This window comes from Peromyscus californicus, unplaced genomic scaffold (assembly GCF_007827085.1).
Source record: "Peromyscus californicus insignis strain IS unplaced genomic scaffold, ASM782708v3 Scaffold_4__1_contigs__length_199733344, whole genome shotgun sequence".
NCBI lineage: Eukaryota > Metazoa > Chordata > Mammalia > Rodentia > Cricetidae > Peromyscus > Peromyscus californicus.
In genome coordinates, this window is record NW_026294562.1 from 94,686,984 (window position 1) to 94,711,506 (window position 24,523).

General features: G+C 51.0%; 1 protein-coding gene across 2 annotated transcripts in view; it reads left to right on the forward strand.

Moving 5' to 3' along the window:
• Positions 1–1,898: 1,898 nt before the first annotated feature.
• Positions 1,899–24,523, forward strand: part of Lmo1 (LIM domain only 1) — a 36,899-nt gene continuing 14,274 nt past the window's right edge. The window contains exons 1-2 of one of the 2 annotated variants that reach the window (XM_052712326.1): positions 1,899–2,068; positions 6,497–6,756. In XM_052712326.1, coding sequence (XP_052568286.1) covers positions 6,732–6,756 — 25 coding nt within the window. In that variant the 5' untranslated portion in view covers positions 1,899–2,068; positions 6,497–6,731. The remainder of the gene's footprint in view (positions 2,069–6,496; positions 6,757–24,523) is intronic. The other variant, XM_052712327.1, reaches the window with a different exon arrangement.

Genomic DNA, 24,523 nt, shown 5'->3' on the forward strand with positions numbered 1-24,523 from the left:
GCCAACTCTCTGCAAGCCCCTCCCCCCCCCCAAAAAAAAAGATTGTCAGAGCAGGAGAGGCACAAGGTAACATTTGGCACCAGGAAGATGACAATTCTGGAACTGTTTAGGATGGAGAGAAAAAGGAATTGGCAAACCCGCCATGGCAAGGATACACCCAGGGCCTCAGCACTACTGGGCACCTAAGCAGCCAATTTGGAGGCACCCTCTGAAGAGGCTTCTTTTCATCACTAAATTGAACATAATTTGTGCAATAATTTCAGAAACTTTCCCAGATACTTTGAGACCATTTGCAAAAATGGAGGAGGGCAAGAGGATCAGTGTGACTCTCCTTCTTCTCCCCACCCCTCCATCAGAATGTGTTTTGATAAGTGGGGCCTTGAGTACAGCATAAGGGCTACTAAGCCCCCACCACCACCAATTAAATTTTTTAAGCCTCCATGGAAGGAGTGAATATTAGTTTCCTGATTTATAAAAGCCAAATGGATTAAGCTCATTCATTGCCCGAGGAAACAAAAAGGAAATCTTCAATACCTCTGTGCACATTGAGAACTTGAACAATACCAGTCTTTGGAAAGCAGAAACCTAATTTGGGGGAATCAATTACCCTCTGTGTCCCTGCCTCTGTGGGCTCTCTCCCTGGCTCCCTCAATAGAGATTTCCTGGGAGGTAAAATGTAGAGTCGGTCCACTCTAAGCACACCCTCTCTCCAGCTTTGAGACTGGAGGGAAAAACTAGGATGGGGTGGGTGGAGCTGCCCCTGTGGTGTCAAGCGTATGTGGAAGTGGGGCTTTCACATTACAGTGGAGAGTAAGGGGAGTATTAGATGGGGGGGGGGGAGAGAGAGTAAAGGAGCTGGGGTGGGGGTGGGGTGGGAACTTGGGGGTGTACATAGCAACGCTCAGTCAGTGCAGGAGCAGGCGGCAGGGAATGGGTAGATGTGGCCTCAGCTGGCTCCAGCCTCCCCAATTCTGTCCTCACTGCCCCCCACCCCTGCTCCAGCCAGGTTTCTCTTTCCTAGTCCGCACTTTCCAGGTTTGTAGCTGCAATTCGCTGGACAATAATGAAAAAGGAAGGGGTAGAATGCCAGGGAGTCACATCCTCAAAGTCATACACAGAACCACTCTGCATTCCTGTGCTGGGTCTCCAACCTCGGTCCATAGTCCTAGACCCAGAGCCACACCCAGATCAACTCACACAGTCACACACACACACACACACACACACACACACACACACACACACACACACACACACACACACGAGTCCCAAACTGCATACTCCCACACGCGATGGCACAAATGCCACTCTCCCCACACTGGTCGTAAACTCTCCCAGTGGCCCACCACCCCACTCATCCCTCACTCAGGCATGCGGTCACACACGCACACACACATGCACAGAGTCCCTCACACGCACACACTCTGGCTGTGCTTTTGTGTTTTGTCAGAATTAATGAGAAAAGTTCCCGTGCCCTGCGGGTAATTAGTGTCCTTGGAGTTAAATAAGCTAATGGCGGGCACCTCTGGCCCAAGCAATTATGTTTGTGTATTGAATAATTGATTCAAAGGGGGGAAGGGCCGCTAATCAGATCTGAGCATAATGAATTGATTTAATTAACAGGGGAATCTGAGGGGCCCTGGGAAATGCAAGCTGCACTCTGCTGAGAGCGAGCGCGGCAGACTGCAAGAGGGAACCCGCGCGCACGCGGCTGCGGCGGCTGCTCCGGCCCGGGCTCCGGCCCTAGCTCGGGTTCAGGCTCCCGCTCGGCTCCGGCCCGGGTCCCGGCAGCTCAACCCACGCGGCTGCGGCCCCGCCCGACGCCCGCCCCCCAGCGCGCCGCGCCCTCGCTCGCTCGCTCCTCCCGCGCGCCCTGCCCGCGGCGCTGCGCTCGGGGCGCCGCTCCGTCCGCCCCCGTCGGCGGCCGCGGGGCGCGGGGCCCACGCGCGACCGCGGGAAGCAGCGCAGGCGCCCCGTTGGCGACAGTCCGAGCTGCGAGTCCCTCTGCGTCCTCCGCCTGCGCCCGGCTGGAGCCGCCTGGGGACTATGGTGTTGGACCAGGAGGACGGTAGGTGCCCGGGGACAGTTGGGAGCAGTGCAGGTTCTGTCGAGGCCACCTCGACCCCATTGGCAGAGGCCCGAACACCGGTCCCGACTGCTGCTTGGAGCCGATTGGCGGCTTCCCGGAAGCTCGGAAGCTGGATGTGTGCCCTGGTGTGTGTGTGTGTGTGTGTGTGTGTGTGTGTGTGTGTGTGTGTGTGTGTGTGTGGTGTTGTGTGTTTGTGTGTGTAGTGGTGCGTGTGTTTGTGTGTATGTGTGTGTAAGAGAGTATGTGTCGAGCCATACTCTGCGTCCCGCTATGAGGAAGTCCCCCCCCACACACACACACCTCCCCGCCCCGCGTCCTAGAGCCTGTGAATAGGGCATGCTCTGGCTAGGAACTTTCTTGCTCCTGCTCTCATCTGGAGAACATATTAGACCCATGGGGCACAGGCTTCCTCGTAGTACCCATCACCAGCCAGTTTCTGGGCCTCTCTGAGTATTTTCATTTTTTTTTTTCCATACCTCGGTATGAAAGGGATCCCCCAGGGGGTGCTCGGAGAACTTGGCAGGTGAAGACTCATTCTAATCAGCGTGGTCCTTGGGTTCTTCTCATCTTACTTAGGTCTGTGACTTCAGAGCCTACTTGGTGGGCGATGTTGTTTCATCACCGTGCAGGGCAGGAAGACTGCATGCCATCAGTTCACCCAGGCTACTTTAGTCAGTGTCCTGATGGTTGGGATAGATGGGTGGACTAGCCAAGAGAAGTTTGGGATCCTCGGGGTCTCTTTCTGTTGCCAGATCCCTGGTGATCAGTTTGTATTAACAATCTCATATTCCTCTTGTTTTTGGCCAGGTGGGTTGGGGTGGGGGACCAGGACAGTTGATAGGGTCTTGAGCTGCAGCCCAGACTGGTCAAAAACACACTGTGTAACTAACATAGGCTGGTTTGAATCATACTCCTTTTCTTAAAGAGCCCCCACCCCTAAAACTTCTGTAAACTTTGGGCCCCACAAAAATATAAGTCTACCCTTGGATCTAACTAACACCCCCTCCATCGTGGGTATCTCGAGAAGCGATCTCTGCATCATCCTCAGGGCTGAGGACAGACACACAGTCATGCCTGGAGTATGACATAGTAGGACAGGAGGCTCAGAAATGTAGGGTTGGGACCTGCTGATCACTAGGAAGAGGGTCTGGCTGGCTGGCTTCCTCTTTGGTCTCAGTTACTTGTCTTATCCTACCATCTCCCCTATGGTGATCAATGGTCCTGGCTTGTCCAGGGCAGTCTTTTAGCACACAGACTCCTGTAGCACAGGGAACCCCTCAGTCTTAGGGCAGAACTAGGTCCTTCTAAACCCCTAGCTGTCTGGGGCCTCTTGTACAGGGGTGGGTGGTTTTCATGGAGGGGCACGGCAGATTTGTGCTGATTTGTCTTAGGCATGTCTAAGGCCTAACAGTTTGTGACTGCAGTTTCTGAGAAGGCCTCTCTAGGCTCTCGAGAATCTCAAAGAGGGAGTTTGCCGACTGCACTTCTCCACGATAAGTTGGTTGTGAATTCCTGTGCATTGGCTGCTTCTGTGTATGTAGAGGGAAAGGGGGAGCATCCTAACTTGGCTAGCAGGCATCCCAATGGCACTACAAATAATGGTTTACTCTGTCCTGTAACTATCATGTGCACAGGGAAAGAGTCCTTGTCACCCTAAATACCTCTCCAATCACCACTTGGGAGGCCAGTCTGTAACCCCATCTTGGAGATAACTTTACTGTGCTGAGATCAGGGCCCTTAGGCTCAGGCATGTTGGCCAGCCTCTGAAGAGTTCTGGATTATCTTGTCTGCCTGGGCCCTTAGGCATCAAGTGAAACTGTCCCCCACCCCCAATGCAGGCACCCTTTTCTCTGGATGTTTCTGCCAGGCACAAGGATGAACTGCTGGGACCTGTTCAGAAATATGTAAGATAGCTAGCAGCCACCCCCCATTCTCTTCCAGGCAGCCTTGGGGACTGAATAACTGGTGTCCCCCGGCTGTCCCCAGAGGCATTTCAAGGGCATTTTGGAGCACTCTTGGTGTGGTGAAGTGAAGTGGCTCACCACCTGTGGAATGTACTGAGTGAAAGCTGCCTCTTCCAGCCCCAGGGCATCTTAGGATTCCACTCAGACATTGTTGGCATGTCCCTGGAACTGGAAGCTGCCTGAGAGGGGGAGGGCAGGAGTGTGGGACCCACCTATGAGCTTAAGGCCACCCCATAAGTGAAGTCACATCTGGATCCTTCCTAGGTGTGAGCTTCAAGATTCTCTAAATCCCCTAAGACTTGCTGGGTTCTCCCCTCAGAACAAATTGGGATGCCATGCTCCTAGCTAGGGTGTAAAGGAAGCTACCTGTGGGGACAAGCAGTCTTCACCTATAGCACCGATCCCCTGCTGAGATGTCCTACCTGCTTCTGTAGCTCACTGCTTGGTGCCTCAGGCTTGGGAAGCAGGGGTCCTGACTCCTCAGAGATGTCAGCCATGTGGCTGCCAGTTGGGTACCTTGGAAGCTGGGGTGAGTTGAGATTCAGACAAGAGAGTGGGAATGTGGTTCCAGCTAATTGAGTCCTGATTTGTGGGTCTGGGTCAGACCCCCCAAAACAAGAAGTGGGCACCTGGAAATCAGGAAGACTACAGACCTTACGTCTCCAGATAGCCCAGAGGTTTCTTCTTCAAGATGCTGCCCTTGCCGGGCCCTGCACTTGCTACATTGATTGGCTTGGGTTCAGAGCGGGGTGGGGGGCTGCACCAGATGGGTGGCGGCAGCAATAATGAAGCTTCCCTCACACCTCGAGGGCACAGCTCTGGCTGCAGTGGCAGGGGAGAGATCAAGCTTGCAGTCCTGAGGGACAGCGAGTCTGAGCAAAATGATATATTTAACATCAAATATACTCAAGGACTATTAGGATTAAGTATTCAGGATGAAGGGGAAAGCGAAACCCTCTGAGCTGCAGATGAGGCATCTCATTAGAAACAGCTGCACTTCAGTTTCCTCAAAGCCTGACTTCCCTGCCTTGGAGTGAGGATGGGCTACAGCCCCTCCCCATACTCCTGTAAAGTATGGGGGCCTCCCAGGATGGAAGGGGCAAGACTTAGCCTCCAGGACTCCTTTGTATGAGGTAGTGCCCCACCCCCACATTGTCTGGAGCACCACAGTTTACCTTTTCATGACACCTTTAGAGACAGAACAGAGGGGACCAGGTCATAAACAGGGAAACTGAGGCAGAAAGTGTAGTGACTTGCCAGCTTGTAGGAGACTCAGCTTCCTACACCTTGCCAGAGCCAAGTTCAGGACCAAGCTCCAAACATATCTATCTGGAGCCCTTCTTGAGCTGAAGAAAATAATTTTCACCCCATTTTAGAGCTCTATAATATTTAGGGAAAAAAAACAAACAAAAACAAACAAACAAACAAAAACCTCTTGGGGTTTTAAAAGTAGGTGGTCTTCCTGGAGTAGGCAGCCTGGACCGAGTTTTTCCGGAAGTGTGGTCTAAGAGGAGAAGCACTGGGCTTGTCTTGCTTCCTGCTGTGTGAGTTACAGAGCAAGAATTGTCAGTGCCACAACAGAATCTTTGTTTTCTTCTCTGCTGTATCCCCAGAGCCTTAGAATACTGTGTGGCACATAGTAAGTGTTCAGTAAATATTTGCAGAAGGAAAAACGCCTTCAAGCATCTATGCTTGCTCAGAGAGAAACTGAAACAGGACTTACCCTCTGCACAGAATCAGGATGCTGTGGGTGGTGGGGATGAGGGTACCAGACGCTACTGTGATCAGGGATAGTCACTGTGGGACTCACAGTAGGAGGTTTTGTGCCCTGCAGAGGAGTTAACTTTACCAAACAACTATAGAATCAACTAGAAACCCTAGGCAGAGCTGGTAGAGAGGAGTTATGATCAGAGAAATAGCCCTCCTGTGAGGAAGCAGAAACCAGTGTTGAAGGGGTTGGGACAGGCAAGGGTCCGCCAAGACTGCCCTGGGAGACCAGGAAGAAACCTTGGGGACCCAAGCGCAGTCATTCGCCGACCTGGAGCGGAGAGACCTCCAGGTGGCGCTGCAGAGCCGGGCAACCGCGCGTCTCCACTCCCCATTAACCCGGCAGGGAGGGGGGCCTCGGGAAATGTGTGCATTTATTCAGTAGCAGGAGTGCAAACCTCATACATTGAGGGAGAAAGGCAGCAGGAGTCGGCCGCCGAGATTCCCCCATCTCTTTGAATATAATTTCAGATTGAGATTCAGATTAAATCCGAGAGGAAAACACTTTATGAGGCTGAAAGCTGTGTCGTTGCCAGAGCCAGGGTTATGAGCTATCAAATGCAATTACATTAAGACAGATTATACTGGGCAAATTGAGCCATTTAGAAGGTGAGAATCAAAGAAACGGCTCTGATCCTCTCTTCCCCTTCTCTCTCCCTCTCTCTCTAAATTGCAGTTCGTAGTTCCTTGCAATTCTGAGGCACAAAAGTAGGTGAGACTGCTTTTGTATCTGCGAAGTGCTTCACTCCTGAATGTAATTCTAGCTGAGTGCAATCTAGGTTAAGAGCCGGACAAGCGGGTAATTAGAGCCCGCTCACTGCCGGAGGACCGGCCTCCCAGCCGAAGCGCGCCCGGAGTCGGCGCCCTTTTCCCGGCCGAGCCGAACAGCGGCTGGACACGGAGCGCCCGAGATGATGGTGCTGGACAAGGAGGACGGTAGGTGGCGGGCAGGGACCCCGACGCCCCCAACGCCCTCGCCACGGCGCGCGGGATGCCACGCACCGGGACCCAGGCACACAGACGCGGGGCTACGCCGGGTTGTGGAGCCGGCCGGCAGCCCGGGGCGGGAGGACAGACCCGGGTGGGGTGGGCAACGTCCTGGCCTAGCACCCCAGGTCCCGCGGTCCCCGGGCTGGCGGGCGGGGCGAGGCGCTACGCCGAGGAGAGGAGTGGAGGCTCGGGCTGCCCTCTGGTCTCCGCGCCCTGGCGCTTGACGCTGAGCGTTTGGTCTCTGCGGCTGCTCCTCGCTCACCGCAGCCATCACCCCCGCTCCGGCCGCGTAACTCGAGAGGCGCTGAGCGCCCAGCAAATCAGCAGCTTCGGGGAGAATCAATCGGACTAGAGAGCTTGGGGGCGAACGGGAGCGCGGAGGACCGCGCGAAAGCTGGGATGCCTGGCAGAGGGGGGAAGGCCAGCTGGGCCCTCGGAGACAGCTGCCCACGGGCATGACTTGGTGAGAGGGACGTCTCCTGTGCTGGCCACTACCTCACGTCTCCTTGAATGTGAAGGCGGGAGTTTGAGCCAGAGGAAGAATCGTCCCGCCACGGACCAGTAGCACTCCAGAGGGAGTGGTTTGAGGGTGGCCCGGATGTATGGTCAAGAGCCTGGGTTCATTCAGTAGGGCTTTGGAGCTGAGAGGGTCACCTGGCTATAGTACGCCACTAGCAGGTGGTCTCAAAGACCCCAAAGTCTTTTTGGCTGGGAGTGTCTTGCAGTAAGTGGCCTCAAAGGTTGGGGAATACTGGCTGCCTTGGCGGTAAAACGCAGCATGTGTCCTGTGACCTAAGACAGGCACCAAGGTCCAGGGAGTGGCTGTCGCAGGCCCTTGGCCCCTGTAGGTAAGGCTTATATGTTCTATAGGTGCTGTAGGGAGAGCTGGGCAAGATTGTTGGCAAGACCACTGTTGCTGGCATTTGGGTGGGGACTGGAAAGGCTAGAAGTAATGGGACATCTCCAGGAATCCATCCCCAGGAATCCTCCACTGGGTCTGTGCCTTCTGTCCATGGAGACATTGTTGCCATGGCTACTGCTGAAACCAGAAAGTTAAGTGACTTGTTCAAGGTCATACCTGATGTTCACTTGGCTGCTGTTTCATCCAGCTATCCCAGAGTAACTATACCTTTTGAGATATCAGCAGGAGAGGGCCTTTAAAATGTCTGACCTGGGTAGATGTATGCAGGGAAGACGTGGGACCAGTAAGTCCCCAAAGACTGCTTGGTTCTTGGCATGAATGAAGGAAGAGATAAAAAGAGGGGATCTAGATGGTTATGGGCTGGCTGGAGGATAACAGCAGATTCTCCTCTATTCACAGACCCTCCCCTGGAGCTCCAGAAGGCCATCAGCACTGGGCTGGAGCTGTTTTATATAGAATGCAAGGGAGAAGGAGAGGCCTGGGGTCAGGCCAGACAGGGAGAGAAGAGCCATTGATTTGGCGGCTTTCGTCAGTATTTCCTTATCCTGTGTTACTTCAGATCAGTCATGCCCAGCTCCAGAGTTTTCTTTTTTTAAAAAGGGTGCAAAGGGCCCTTCTTTGGTGTCTACAGGGACTGTCACTATGAGAAGCATGTGGAAATCAAGATGCATCTTTGACCAAAGTTATTCCACATTCTTGGCTCCCCAGGCCTAAGCCAAGAACCCAAAAGACCTGAGTTTTGTGTGTAGGAGCCTTCTGTCCAGGAAGATTAGTTGTATGTTGGCAAAACGGCATTTCCACCTCTACCCAGGATCTGTGCCCTAGAAAGGCTTGGCTCTGGGGATAATGCTAAAGGCTGTGGATGTCTGCAGACCTTCAGACTGCTGTGTAATTGGATATCTTGGGCATGTGATGCCTATTCCTCCCCTTACTTGTGCAATCGAACAATATGGTGCCCTTCCCCATTGGCACTGCTGGTCTCTGAGATCCATGACAACATAAGGAAATCAGGTGCTGGGGTCCTGAAGGTTGGGCATCTTCATTGGGGAATGAAGAAAAGCTGTGTATACACTCACCTGCCTCTCGGTACCTACTGCCTAACTTCATATACACTTCTGCCCTCCCAGAACGTGGCCACCTGGACTGTGTGGCAGATGTGGTACCCTAGGCTCTTAGGGGTGTGTTCCTCGGTGCTGCACACAACACCCATTGTCTGGCAGCCGCAGGACCTCGGGGCTCCTGTTAGTCTCCCCCAACACCTTTTTTTGTACCCGGCAGCATCTTGTTGAGAAAGGCTGGGCTCCTCTGGTTGAAGTCGGGTCTGCCAGCTACAGAGAACCAAAGCCCTCTCTCTGCTGGGCTGCAGGGCTTTCATGTTGCACTTCTGAAAGATAATAAAATATCAATCGTTTTGCCCTAGCAACGGGTTTAAGAGACTTTCTGAAGTATTGAATTGTCAGAAAAAATTTTTTTTTTTTGCTTTTAAGCACAGTGCATTATTAATAAAGTAATCCATTAGGTCGAGCAGTGAAGGGTCACCACAGAGACAGAAAGATCTGTTTTGCAAATGGTTAAACTTCGCGTTTTAAGATTAATTGCTTTCATTTGGACGCTTGCTCTTGGCCTAGCCATCTCCACTTTACTGGAACTCAGGGTCTGGGCTTTCTAAATGCTGCCCAGTCTCCCCGTCAGCAAAAGGGGAGGCAAGCTCCAACTCTCCTGGAAAACCAGCCCTTTCCCTGGCACCTGCAGCTCGGGCTGTCACCAGGCTGTGGACTTTGAGTGTGGGCGGGGGAGACTGAAGTCCCAGGGCAGCAAAGAAAACTCCTGCCCTGAACCCTGCAAATCAGATTTGACCTTCACTGATGGAGAAAAGGCCCCCTGAGTGGGGACACACTGAACAGTAAGAGCTTGAGCTGTGGGGGCCTGGGCAAGAGAGGACGCTGAAGGCACCCAGCTGGGAGTGCCGGCATGTTCTCAGATGCATGCTGGAGCAGGGCTGGTCTGGGTCTAAACTGCCTCTGTAAAAGCCCAGCAGGATGGCTTGGGTGACCACAGGAAGCAGCAGGCACATTGTGGAACTAAACACCAGACATGATTCCCAGAGCATTTCTAATAAGTAAAAAATGCTTAAGGAGGAGTCGAGCTGGGTTGAGGAAGACCAGACAGCAGAGTCTTCAATTGTTAATGACTGCTAGGAACACAGCCTTGCCAGCTGACTCAGTTTGTCTTGAGAGGTTGCTGCCAGCCGGACCTCCTGGTCTGTCCCATCATGCCCTAGACCACAGAGAGTAGAGTGTGGCCTTGGCCTTCTGGCCCTGGAGTTGGAGGTGGGGAGCAGGCCCCCGTGCTGTTCCATGGCAGAGACCCTACTCCATTGGTGAAAGGCAGAGCCCAGTGGGTACTACAGCCTTTTAAGAGTTAGTAAAGGCCTGGCATGAATGGCAGGGCGAGGACTACACCTGGCACTCACCTAATGCCTGGCAGGAGGGGTTGTCTTCATCCACATCTGCTACAACTAGTCTTAGCGGCAGCATTCCCTGCTGAGAGGGATCCGTCACAAATCCAGAGTGGCAGGACAGTCACTGCCCCTTCCTGTACAAACTCAGCCAGGCAGAGAGTCTGTGAAGAGGGGGCTCCCGCACCCCTCCTGGAACACTGGGCAAAGAGGCAGGTGTTCCACTCAGTTCCCCTGCCCTTCCATTCATTCGCCCACACAGAGGACTAAGGGGGTGGGGGACAGGGAAACAACATAAATTGGTCTGTCGTCCAGAATCCATGTCTCACTAATGTACCCAGATTAACTCAACTGTAAATTGTCTCCTTGGATGGCGGTGTCTTGCTAAAAGTTTCCCATATGATTCATGATTTGGATTGCTTTTAACGGCTATTGGCTAAGCAAGCCGGTGACTGTACAAGGTGATGCAATTGGCATTAGCGAGGGGAGGCACGGGAGCGTGTAATGCAGTCAATACTGCATTAACTACTGATGCCCAATTACAGGGAGCCTTTCAGGAGCATTAAGACCAAGGGAAGCTGAGATCACTAGCCGCTGCTCGCCTAAAAGCTTCACCCTTTGCATGCCGGAGCTCAGCGCTGGCATGGGCACCTGCTTGGCCTCTGTGTCTGTCTCCCTTGCTCCCTCTCTCTGAATGTGCCCCACAAACATGCTTATAGCACATGGAAATATGCTAGGGTCTGCCTCTCACCTCTTCTGAGAATTCATTTCCTCCCCTACCCCCTGTCCCATAGAAATCAGGACTGGTCACAGTCCAATCCCGCTTTCTTCAGTTTAAAGAGCTTCTCAGCATTTATGGATAGGACTTGGAAGTGGTTTACTTTGGTCTTTCACCCTTAGAACAGAAGGATGATTGCTGATGAACATTGGTGACAAGACCCTCTGTGGTCCTGGGAGAAAGACTCAGGAGATTCAGCCTCATCTGGGCTGCCTGCTCAAGGCAACCTGTGTTGGGAAATGGCTGTGGAGGCATGGGCTGGGCCATCTTTCAGCAGAAGACAGAGCTGTGGTGATGTAACTGGGGAAAGTGGAGCCATGTTGGAAGAGTTCTAAGCAAATGCAGATTCAGAGATTTGGGGCTCCCCCGCCCCCCGCCACTGGAACTGTGTCTTACACATGGCAAACCTATCTTTCTCTATGTAACAGGGAGGCCAAATTATTGCTTGGATCAATACCCCAGGCACAGGGCCTCCCAGTAAATTCTGATCAAGGCATTAGACAGACTGAAAGTTAGAACAGATGGTAGAGAAAGGGGTGTGGGTGTCCACCCCAGTGTCCAGGGTATTAGACCTGCTGCAGTCTCTACCATTTTGCTGAGTTCTGCAGTGCAATGTGTGTTCTGTGTGCTGTGTTCTGCCCAATGCTGAGGTGCTTTGCCTCCGTACCCTCCCACGTCTACAATGAGAACTGCTCCGTCTACCTAAACTGTCACCAGAATTAAATGAGGTACTGTCAGTGAACATACTCTATCAATAGGAAACTCCATGGCCATGGGCGGCATCACTGCCCCTGCTAGGTTTCAGTACAGTCTGAAATAAGCCCTGGGCCCAGTCCGGTGGCCTGTTCACTAATGAAAACTGGGCCCTTCTCACTGTTCTCCTGGCTTTCGGTCATTGCTGGGAGACAAACTACCTTTACTTCTTACTAGTATCTGGATTCTCAAGGCAAGTGGCATCATGGGAAAAGCCTTCATGAACACTTTTCTCAAGTCCTTCCTTTATGGGGGGGGGGAGGTAGATTGAGGGTCAGAGAAAGCAAGAGAGTAATCTAGGATTATGTGGAGAGATACAGCCCAGAGCTTCGGTGTCTTTCTGTTTTCCATGTCCTGGCCCCAAGGCATGGTGAGTCTGGGCACAGATCATCAGATGAACTATAACAACATGCCTGCCTGGGTGTCCTAGTCATGGCCCTAGGCAAGTTACTGACACCCCAGGGGACTGTCCTCAGATGTAAGGCTTCCTAGAAGGTGCCGATAGGCACTCATCTGTCCTGAGCCTTTTGGACTGAGAAGGCCCATGCATGTGTATGACATATAGCCCATCCTGCCTATCTTAGTTGCATGGAGATGAGATACATTGAGGCATGTAAGAGTACTCCCAATGCCAGGCTTGCTAGGTCTTCCTAAAACGAGGTCCCCCTGGCAGGTCCCGACTCATGATACAACCATACCATGAAGGCAACTTGGAATTCTTGCAAGAGGTGATTTTGTGCATTGCTTCCAACTCTGAGCTCAATGACATGACATCAGCAACTTGGAGTCAGTCACAGTACGAATAGTTGTACCAGGGAAACTGGCAAACAGCACATCAGGTCTTTTTCCTGGAGTGCTGATGGCCTAGCATTTCTCAGCATGTGTCTAGGTTGCATTTAAGTGGGATTTTGGACCTACCCCTCTCTCTTCTGCCACTGACATCTTCCATCTCATCTACCATCTGTCTCTTGATGCTTATTACAGCCAGACAGAATGCCACTCTGACATTCATTCTGCCAAAGGCTGATTGCCACCCTACCCGTGACACTAAGCAATGTAGACCTAATACATCCACGCTGGCTTGTGTTTATGTAGTTCCAGTGTTTGTCTCCATCCCTTTACTCCTGTTGTTCCCCTGGCCCTACACACCATTCCCCCATAGCTGGCCTTGCTCAGAGGCAGTATCCACCTAATAATAAGCTTGCCTGTCATTGGTTAGCTTGTGTTTATGTTCTAAAGCAGGAGCCCCCTGGGACTGATATAGCTGGAGACAGAAGCAGGTGGTGAGAGGAGTGGGCAGGACCAGGTTTCAGGGGCAGATGCCTAATGTGAAGGCCTACTAGGCCACATCACTAGCTCCTTCCTTCTGTCCTTTGTCCTAGGGATCATGTGGGCTTTCCTGAGGGACCTGATGATTTCAGTGCAGTCTACTAGAGCATAGTTCAGAAGACCTGAGTGGTCCTTGTTGGGAGCTATGTGACTTCAGACAACTTACTGGGTATCAGTTTTCTTGTCTCTACAACATGAGCAGTTCCTGGTATCTATTGTTCACAGATGCAATACACCAGGATGCCTCATGCCTGTGTAAACTGATATTCTTCTCTGCAGTATGATTTCTTGGTCCTTAGGTATCATAAACATACAGCAGCTTTCATTTTACTGAACTCTATATACAAGGCATTGCCCAATACATACATACCAGTGATGGCTACATCACCAACTTAGTGGTTTGAAACAATAAGCATTTTTTTAGCTCACAAATCTTTGGGCTGGAGATTTAAGCTGGGCTTGGCTGGGAAGTTCTTCTGTTCTCAGCTGGGCATATTTAAACCTGGAGGATGGAGGATAGCTGCTCAGTTAGATGCTGTGGGTAACAAGACTCAAGTCCCTCATCTTCTAGTCATGTCATCTGGCTAGTTATCATGACAGAGACAGGTCTAGAGAGAATGAGTACATACCAGGCTTCTCAGGGCCACTGTATGGCATGGGGATATTGTCACTTATGACACATTCCACTGGCAAAAGCAAATCACAAGGTCATCCCAGGTTCAAGGGCTTGGGGAACAGACTCTACTCTTGAAGATGGTAAGTGGCAGCTTCTATCATGAAGGGCATGGCTATCAAGAGGTCTGGAGATCAGGCAGCTTTGGAACCAGCCTACCATCCATCCCCAACATCCTCCCTGATCTCATTCAGTGCCTATAACAACCTTAGGTAGAAGCGTTTCTTCTTACCCTCATTTCACAGATGAGAAAGCATAGTACAAAGAACCTGGTGGATTGGTCCCAGACTCCACAGCCTTCTAATGCCTGGGCTGGGCTGTGAAACCAGGAGACCTGATGGTGGATCCCTGAGCTCAGTCTCTGACTTGCTGGCTCCCTTTCCCATCTGCCACCCTTGGGGCTGAGGAGAACTCCTGGTAGAGCCCATTTGAGGATGACCTGGAGTGGGAAGGAACTCTCTAGGTGGGCTCCATGTGTGTGCTTGTGTGTGTGTGCATGTATGTTTGCATGCTCTCTGGAGCCCTGCGCCCACTCCTCCAAGGGCAAGCTTGGGGGTAGGAGCATTATGAGCCCATCTCCCCTGCTTCTTCCTGCCTCCACTCCCCGTCTTGCAAAGTCACAGGACTGTCTGGAAGGGGGCGAAACTCCATAGTTAGCTTTAACTGGGGCACGTATGCAGATGCAGGACACACCAAAGTCATCAGTTGGCCCCTGGCCTCAAAACAGGGCAGTAAGTGGGCTGGTGAGAGGCCTGTGTACATTCATAAACCAACTGATTGAAAAGCAATATTTCAGATAAATACAAGCCAGCGATCTATCAGTGGTTGTAATAAAACCCAGGCTTCAGGCTGTGATTTTATTTTGAAATAATAAGAATTGCTTGATTCTTTTTACTTGAGTTACCATGGTAATTCCGGCGTGGAGCGGTGTTATATTGATTTAGAAAGTGGACAGTAATATTTCTTTTGTGTTATTCTGTTTCTAGGCCTTGATTTCTAATTTCTACTTGGAGATTACTTTTATAAATTTCTTAAGTCCTTCCACTTTCTCCCCCCCCCCCCACAGTATAATTTTCCTCTCATGCACCACGATGTTCTGAGCTTATTGGTTTGCTCTTATTTTAAATTAAACTTGCTGGTTTCAAATATTGAAATGACATCTTTGTCTGTGTCTGTACTTTGGTTTAGCAAAATATTACAGTCTGACGCTCTCTGCTTAATAATTTAAGGGAGGCTTTCTGTCGGCCCTCACTGGGTGCTGATAACTTATGACTCAACCGACGCAGGCCTTAAACTCGTGACATTTTAATATTGTGTGGCGGGAGCAACCACCCCTCTGCTCTCAGTCTCTGTGGAGAGAAATCCACATGGTACCCCAGAAAGGAGTTTTAATAATTCAACCGTGCTGGTTGGCTCTCTGTGACTCCATTGAAAAAAGGGGGGAGACCCATGCTTTCTAGAGGAGTCAGGCAATGCTAGCCTGGATGCCCAGGGCCTGGAGCCAGCACCCTGCTCCAACCCCACTGCCCTTCTTTCTTGGATCTAGAAATAAATCACCATGCCTAGTGTCAGATGGGTAGGGCTGCCTGTGAGTGCCAGAGAATGCTTGAACTCTCTGATTCACTGTTTTATCTTGGAAAACAAGTGCATCTCACACAGGTTTAGCTAGATAGACTAGGTTCAAGTCCCACTTCCTCACACTCAATAGCTAGGCCTGTCCTCCAAAAAGAAGCTTGTAGCTCCAGACCGCAGGGTAGGATGTGTCTTCAGGCCTGAACAGTGGTAGATTAGTTGCCACTGGGTAACAAAGAGCTTGGAACTTAGCACCTTGACACAATACACAGCTGTCATTGCGTTTTTGTGGGACAGGCAGCTGGGGCGGTTTGACTGGATCTTCAGAGCCTCTCAGAGATGGGAAAGAAGGATGTCTGTTAGCCATCTACCTGGGGCAATGGCCACTTTTCAGCTCTCTTATTTGCCTGTAAAGATTCAGTTCACAGGTGTATTGGACTGGAGGCCTCTCTGGCTGCCTACTACTATTGATTCCATTCCTACGGGCCTCAGCAGCGCACAGCAGCCTCTGCGCTATGGCAGCTTGCTTCCCGAAGGCCATCAGTAGAGACTAAGGAGGGAGTTGCAGTCAGCTTCTGCAGCTGCACGTTAGGGCCCAGGTGTCCAGTAGGCTACATGCACTGTCCCCAGTCCTACGAAGTTCACCTTCTGTCCAGAAGCCACAGTCTTAAAATCAACCAACCAACCAACCAAGCCAGGACCTCATATAGCCCAGGCTGGCATTGAACTGCTGATCCTCCTCCTTCCGCTGCTCCATTTTGTAGAGAAATAGGTCACTCCAGGAGTAGGAAACACACTCATCTGGAGTATCCCAGAGAGTGGGTGAGTGGCAGGGCTGGAATGAGGCCCCTGCCTGTCAGGAGCATGGGAAAATTGGTGAAATGACTGACTCTAGTGTTATAAATGGATGGCTGTCTCACACACACACACACACACACACACACACACACACACACACACACACACGTACATGTGCACACCTCTACCTACTCATGCACTTAGACTTTCTGTCTGGATCTGGGGGTTTCTGGACTTTGGGGTTTCTGTTTTGTTTTGTTGTTTTGTTCTTTAATAGGTGGTAAATGTGCTAAGACCAGTTAGGGGCCTACAGAACAGTTGTCTGATAGGACTCAGTTGCCCAGAGTCTGCCCTCTCCCTCAGCACCTTGGAGGAAGTAAAGGTGGTCCCTCTTTGAGCCAGCCTACCTGTAGCTGTTAGCTGTTAGGACTCCCATCCCTAGTGGCTTTGCTAGGAGAGATGAGGACAGACCTGTAAGGCAGCCTAGGCAGGGATGGCTTTACAGTTCTCTGTGAGGGAACAGGACTCCTGCAGACTAGCGCACTCCCATAGGTGTCTAGGCAGCACAGAGCTGAGAGCCAGAACTCCAGCATCCCCATTCCTGGCCCATTGCCTAGTAGTGTGTCCTTGGGCAGGTCCTGTCCCCACTTACACTGGCAGGGTGGCTGGCTGCAAAAGCAACCTGGACGGACAGTTGGGCTCTTGGCTTGTTGATGGGAGGCTGCCTCTTCCAGGCAGCTGCACACCCGCCTCCCCTACCCAGAAGCCATTTACCATCTGTGAGGCCTCTTCTTGGCAGGGGCCAGGACCCTGGGGAGCATCGGGCAGGGGGCAGGGCTCCCTGGGGCACCTGGTTGCAACCTGGCACCCACCCAAGTGCAGAGTGTGGCGTTTTCACCTGCCCGTTTGCCCCAAGGATGCCTTCATGCTGCTCTTTGATCTCAGGCGGACTTGATCAAATTCATGGCAAAGCTGTCTTACCCACAAGAATAATATCTCATTAGTATTATTGAAAATGCAAAGTAAAAAAAAAAGAACCCAGGAAAAAATTAAAATCGGTTGAAATAATTAACACAAAGTAAAGCTGGCAACGGTTAAGGCTGCACCTGGTAAAATACGTTATTGACTAAAAATTGACAGAAGAATTGAATCTTCTTGACAAAATTTAGATCTGCAGAAGTTGGCTCAGGAAATATTTTTCTGTGAGAAATCATTGTCACAAAAGAAGTCTCAATGGTGACAAACACTCTAATTTATAAGATTTGACACGAGCTAAAAACAAGTCATAGACTAAGAAGTCACTGAAAAATTAAAAAAAATTGATCTTGATGAAAATAATACCAATACAATTAAAATAGGGGGTGTGGCTTCATACTATTGAACAGAAAAATTGATCAAGAAATCCAATTGACTTAATGAAGCTTATTAAGAATTACTTTCTAATTAAAACCGTCACCATTGGTATAGTTATCAAAATGCAGGGGTCAAGAACCAGGTCCTAATAGCAGGGGTTTAGTTACTTCATTTGGATGGGTAGTGAGTTAATAGGTGAAGGAGGTCCAGAGTGGAAGGGCAACATGGATCATAAGGATTCACTGTCCCAGAGAGAGAGTGAGGGGGTGGCCAGAGAGATCAGTAACTAGAGCTCGCAGCATCATTGGCATGACCACACTGGCGATCACTGACAGAACCACACTATTGTGAGCTGTGCCTTGGTTAGGAGTGAAGAGTCACCTTGAGGTCAATGGGAGTGCTCTGGGGGCTCTAGGCAGACTCAAGACACTTTATCAGATCATTTGGACCACTCTATGGAGAATGGCCTGGAAAGGATAAAACTAAAAGCAGAGAATGGGGCATAGAGTAGGAGGAAGGGGTCCTCTTTCAGCCTCTGAGATGATCACTCGCCACTCCTCCAGCTTACATGTCCTTTGTACCTTCCTTTAGTTTCCTTCCTAGCTTGTAGTTTGGGCCTGTGGAGGAGACAATGGAGAGGAGTCTGCTTTGGTTATGAAGGAGGCAGTTAATGTCTACCCTCAAGGGGAAGAACCCCCAAGGTCCTGTGCCCAGACACTGCAGATTTGAAGTCTGTAGAATCCTCTAAAAGAAATAACAGCCCCATGCAGGTCTGACTACTGAAGAGGTGGCTTGCTGGCTTAGGAGGTGGGAGGTGGCAACCACAGCTTTTATTTCACTCCTGCTCTGCCACCCTCTGCTTGTGAGATCTCAGGGAATTGTTCTATTACCCACTACAGGGTGACCCTGGACAGACCACTTAACTTCTCTGATCTCTGGTTTCCTTACATATAAATTAGGACCTAGAGCTGGGTGGTGGTGGCGCATGCCTTTAATCCCAGCACTTGAGAGGCAAAGGAAGGTGGATCTCTATGAGTTTGATGATAGCCTGGTCTACAGAGGGAGTTCCAAAAGCTACAGGAAACCCTGTCTCAAAAAACAAAACAAAAACAAATTAGGACCTAGAGCATGTTGATTGTTCCCTGAATGGATCCCAGATGACAGACGGTGTTTTCATGTGCTTTGTCATCTGGGTGGCACTGTGTTCCCTGGGGCACTGTTGGTGGCTTTGGAAAGCCATGAATACCTGCCATACCGCCGGTCACCTCTTCTTCTAGACATCTCCTCAGTCCTAGGCTCCCTGGGACCTGAGAAGGGAATTCTGGAGAAGTATAGAGTAGTTTTCCAAAGGTGCAGTTTCTTGAGCCAGCACCCCATGACGAGTCCATAGAGACCCACAGGAGCCGGCCTCATGCTTAGAAAATGGACACATAGTGGTTGATATGAAAGCCCAGACATCCTTCTCATAGACCAGAGCTGTGCTGCCCCCTTTCTGAGGCCATTGCCACAAGTGAGAGGCATGGAAACGGGCCTGCCTTTGTGGAGATGAGCTGTTGACACAGTCCTCAGCCCAGATTCTGGAGCAGGTGGCCATTTCCTGCCACAATGTACACCTGACTCCTCTTGCTGGCTAGAATGCTATATCATTTTGATCCTCTTAGACTAACGCCTCCAAGGGCATTCTTGCCTCCTACCCTCCTGGCCATGTGCCTGGGATTTGAACCTTCACACCCTGCCCAAGGTGAGGCTCACAGGCCCCAGGAAAGGGTACCATCTCTCTCCAGTCTCCACTATACCCTAGTCATTGTGCACATATTATATACTTCTGATGGCCCATACAGAGTATGCCACTCTTCACATACCACTATGCATAGTCACACTGCCCCATATAGAACAGGTTCAAGATTCTGAAAGGAACCCTCCCTCACAGGCATGCCCTCTTTGCAGATAGGGCATAATCCTTGAAGGACATAGAAGCTTCAACAGCAAGCCCATCCCTGGTGGTCTAGTGCTTAAGATTTGGCACTCAACAGAGCGCTGGGAAGATTGTAAATACATTTTTTATTCATTTGTCAAGTGATAAATGATAGACATTTGGATTATTTCTACTTTTTTGGCTTTTGTACATGTTGTTCAGACCAATGTTTTCATTTCTCTTGGAGATATACTTAGGAGTAGAATTGCTGGGTCATATGGAAACTCTGTACTTAGAGATGTTGGTTGTCGGTGTGTATACACATGTGTTTGTGAGGGGAAGTGTGCATGCCATGGCACATGTGTGGAGGTCAGAGGACTACCTGAGTTATTGGTTCTTGGTTTTGCCTTATTTGAGACAAGGCCTCTTGTGGGCACACCAGGCTAGATGGACTGTAAACTTCTGGGGATCCTGCTGTCTCCACCTCCCAGCTTCCTGTGGGAGGACAGAGATTACAGATTCCTGCACCACTGTGTCCAGCTTTTATGTGGGTCCTGGTGGTCAGTGCTTTAACCACTAATCCACCTCTGCAGCCTCAGATACTTGTTCTTAAATGAACAGTGCTTTGGAGTATTTATGGGCGAAGTTCCCTAGCTGTCTGAGTTCTGGAAGGGAGGTTACCTGCCATCTGATCCCTACTTGGATTCTGGGATTCACTGTAACTTTCTAGCCTCAGTGTTCTGATCTGTGAAATAGGGCCAGCTCTCTTTCAGCTCACCTCAAGGGCTTTGAAAAGTCATCACTACTTGTGTGGTATGTGAAGAATTACAGGATGGTCTTCTTGCTTTCACTGTTTACATTCTTTTGCCCTGTAAATTGGGTATGGCTGCTTCTGTTTTGCTGATGCAAAAGCTGAAGCTCTCAGAGAGGCTAAAGAACCAATCTGCTTTGTTAGTCCATGGCAGATCCAGAACTTGAACCCAGACATATCAGAATCCTTAAACTCTGGCTGATCCCTGCCTCCAATGCATCTTGGTGGAAGGCCCCCGGAAGCCTCCAGGTCTCTGCTTACTCCTGAGCACAGGAGATGAGCGCTCAGGTACAGTCAGGTGTAGGCTCCAAGGCAGAACATGCTAGAGAGGGAACAAAGACTCTGCCCAAGTCCTTATTTTTCGCTGTGAGGCTGTGGATAAACTGCTGCACCTCCCTGTGCTGCATTTCCCCATCCCAGAAACTGAAGTACCCATAGCAGAGCACCACCCTGGAAGGGGCACACAGGAAGTGTCCCCCACAGAAGACATTAGGTAAAGCACTCGGGGCAGTTGAAGCGGGCAGAAGACAGTATGGGACCATCATGGAGAAGTGGCTGGCTTCTAGGCTGCTCAGAACAAGCTTGAAGGAAGAGATTCTGCTCACACTGACTGGGAAGGTTGGAGGCACCTGGGAGATTCCAGTGTTTGTCAGTCCGGGGCTGCCAGAAACCTGGAGGGGTTTGCAGGAGTCCCTGGAGAAGAGATGTGACATCCCCCTCTGGTACCCCTGATCCTCACACACCCCCCCACACACCCTGCCTGCTGATGCCTGAGGTGAGGGGGCTTGCCTGACTGCCTCAGTTAGCCCGAGCAGTAATAAAACACTTTAAATTTATTGTGACATTTGGATTTAATTAAAAAGTACATACTTAGAGAAGTAGAACATAATGGGGAGAGAGACAGGGTGGCTTTTCCCCTCCTTTCTTCCCCAAACTAATTAGCGTTGTATTTTAAATTGTTTATGTGCCGCTAATCATCGTAATAAATCATTTATACTGAAAAAGACACACTCGGCTGTGCCCGCCGCGCGGGTTCCGCTCGCCGGGCTCTATCGCGAACAAATTGATCTAGAAGTGAATTTATTAACCACTGGGGAAGAAATCATTAGTGCTTTCTCTAAACATTCCCCAGGTACGCTTTATCGCCACAGTTTATGCTGTAACTAAAAGGAGCATTACCCAGGCCTTCACTGCAATCTCCTTGCAAAGCCAGCAGCCCACTCCCAAGCTAGGGGGTCCCTGCCTTCTCTCCCCTATGTGGTCTGGAAACCCCAGCCTCTGTTCCCAGTGTTCCTTTTTAAATAAGGAGGTCCCCATGAAGCATGCACAAGACCCTGATGCTCCTGTGGCTGTTTGTCCCCTGCTGAGTGCTTCATGGTCATTGGGGTTTCTGTCGTAGGACCACCATGGCGTAGAGAGGCCTGAGGTTTTGGAGAAGTGGGGGAGGCTGTTTGCAGGGATACTGGGATCAGAAGCTTGTTAGAGGGTAGCTTCCCTACTCCAGAGCCTGAGAAGACATCAGCTGTGGGTAGCCTATAGGCTAAGAGGGGCCCAGGTAGGAGCACAGGACCAAGCTGGGTTACCTGGAGCACACAGTAATGATCTAGGCCCCCAAGGCCTTCCTCTTGCAAACTCGGAAGCCTTCTCCAGGGTTTGGCTGGAGGAGTCTGTTCTCCCCAGGTTTCTGGTGCCCCATGTATTGCTGTGACTTCACAGTCTCCCAGGAATGGCCTGGCAGATGACAGGCAGCTTGACCAACAGGCAGCTCCTAGCTACAGATACATGTCACACAGCTGGTAGCAGTCTGTTCTGCTGACTGCCACATAGGGCCCCCCTGCTTCCCTAGGCTATGCTCCAGGCCCCCCTGCTTCCCCTAGGCTATGCTCCAGGCCCCTCTGCTTCCATGGGGCAGTCATCTTCCCCCATTTTGCTGGAAGGAAAGTTTGTTTTGAACAAGGATCTTCTCCCTAGAGCCCATGGCTGGTCTGGAATCCATAGCTATCCCACCTCAAAGTCCACCATCTAAACTGCTTCCCAGATGGTTGGGAAGAGCTGTAGTAGGGTGTCAGCAGGAAGCCCCAGCCCTGTGCTCCTTCAGCCAGTACCCAGAAGTTCCCTGTCCTTTTTGTCCTGGTGACAAGGTGCAGTCCCCCTCCACTGTCCCTCTCCCCGTAGTGCGCAGGTGCAGTGCTCTGTTGCTTCAGGAAAGAAACAGAGCCCAGCAGCTGGGTAGGCTGAGCCAGGCTGGAGGATCCCCTCTTTGTGCCTGGAGAACACATTTAAAACTTTGAATTCAAAATTGATTTTGAAGGGCCCTAATCTCTGCTCCCCCGATGCTCATGGTGTGTCTGCGCCTCCTGCCAGACTCTCGTTTTCTGGTTCAGCGCGTTGGTGCGCGCATCCCTGATGCTGTGAAATTGAGACTCGTCTGAGAGTCTAGGTCCTCCTCCTCCTCCTCCTCCTCCTCCTCCTCCTCCTCCTCCTCCGTGAAGATTGTAGGCCTCTTGGGAGCCCCGCTTCATTAGATGGGTGATGCTGGCTTTGCAGGTGCCCAGGATGTAGCTGAGTCACCGTCTGGGGAACACAGCTTCCAGACACATCCTCCCTGGTCCCCCACAGATGTGTGGCTCCAGGCAGCACATCTCTAAGGAACATGGGGGCTGGCTTCTGCATCCTGGGATGGGATTGGAAGACTCCAGACAGAAAAACAGGCTTGGGCCTGGTATTCTCTACAGGACATTCTGGGGTCGGGAGGTGGGGTGGGGTGGGGTGCATTTCTTCCCATTGGCTGCTAAAGGCTCAGCCTAGGCTATAAGGGGAAAGTGGTCATATTAATACATCCAGAGGACCTTCAGACAAGAGCAAGGGAGGCCAGCCAGGTCTGTGTGAGGGGCCAAGGGGTCCCGGACAGAGCTCAGGAGGGAAGGACTGAAATGTTGGCCGCCCACCGACCCCTGAACGTTACAGTGCTGCCTACCACCCCCTGAGGAGGTCACAGTGTTTGTGTGTAAAGGAATCATGGAGTAGAACCCTAGAATTCACCTCTCAAAAATTCACTTCAAGAGAGCTCAGTATGAGCTTGCTGTGTGAGCATGAAGACCCAAGCTTGATCCCTGGCACCCATTAAAAACACAAATCTACATGAGTACATACAGGAGGGGAAAAGTTGCTTGTGGCAGACAGGACTAGGCCCTGTCTCTTCTTTGCAATAGAGCCACAGAGCCACAAATATCTTGGGCTGTGTGGCGGGGGGGGGGGGGGGGGGGGGGGGGCATCAAGTCATATGCCATCAAGGCCCCCCTCCCTGGGGACCTGCCTGTATGAATCTACTCACTCCAGCCAGAGACGCTTGCCAGTAATATCTGGATAGCTGCCATTAGGTCTCTTCATTCATTTATTGAAGCGATGCTTAGGACTGCCGTCAAGTTCAGTGCTAGAAGAACAGCCGTGGGGTAGGACAGGGCCTCAAGAATTGCACCTTCATCGGGGCTCCTATTCACGGGAGAGAAGCCAGTCATTTTCCCAGTAAATTCTCCAAAGGAAAACAAAAGCAATGACCAGTTGCTATTGAAAACTGGAAAGGAAATGACAGGCAGGGAATGGGTGGTTTAAATAAGGAAATGGGGGTGAATAAGTCCTCTCTGGTGATATTTAAGCTCCAGCGTGGAAAGGCAGGAACCACTGGAGAATCCGGGGAAGAATCTGCATGTGCAGAGAGCCTGAAGCAGGAGGGAGAGCTGGAGTGAGGTGGAGCTCAGCATGGCAGGGGGAAGCAGGGGGCCAGACCACATGAAGCTATTCTAGGCTCCATGCAGAGCAGGTGTGGCACTGTGCTCAGTGTCCTGGAAGTTGTGGAAAGTTCCAAGTTGGGCAGTGACCAGCCTGGTTTATTTGGAAAGGCTTCTCCAACTGCTAAGTGAAGAATGGGTTGTAGAGCACTCGGTTTGTGGGACCTATGCCCAAAGTATGGTAAAAGACGGGTGTGGGGGGCTGAGCACAGTTGGTAGAGTGTTTGATGAGCATGTATAAAGCCCTGGGTTTGATGCCCAGCACTGCATAAACTGGGTAGGGTGGTACATGCCTGTAATTTCATCACTCAGGAGGTAGAGGCAGAAAAATCAGAAGTTCAAGGTCATCCTTGGCTACATAGTGAGTTCCAGGCCCCCCTGAAAGACACGTGAGTCCCTGACTCAAAAAGATAAAAGTTGGCTCTGGAAATGGAAAGAAGCAGCTACGATAGGGAACAGGACATGTGTGTGAGTGAGTGCGTGCGTGTGTGTGCATGTGTGTGAGTGCATGTGTGTGTGTGTGTGTGTGTGTGTGTGTGTGTGTGTGTGTGTGTGGTGTTTGA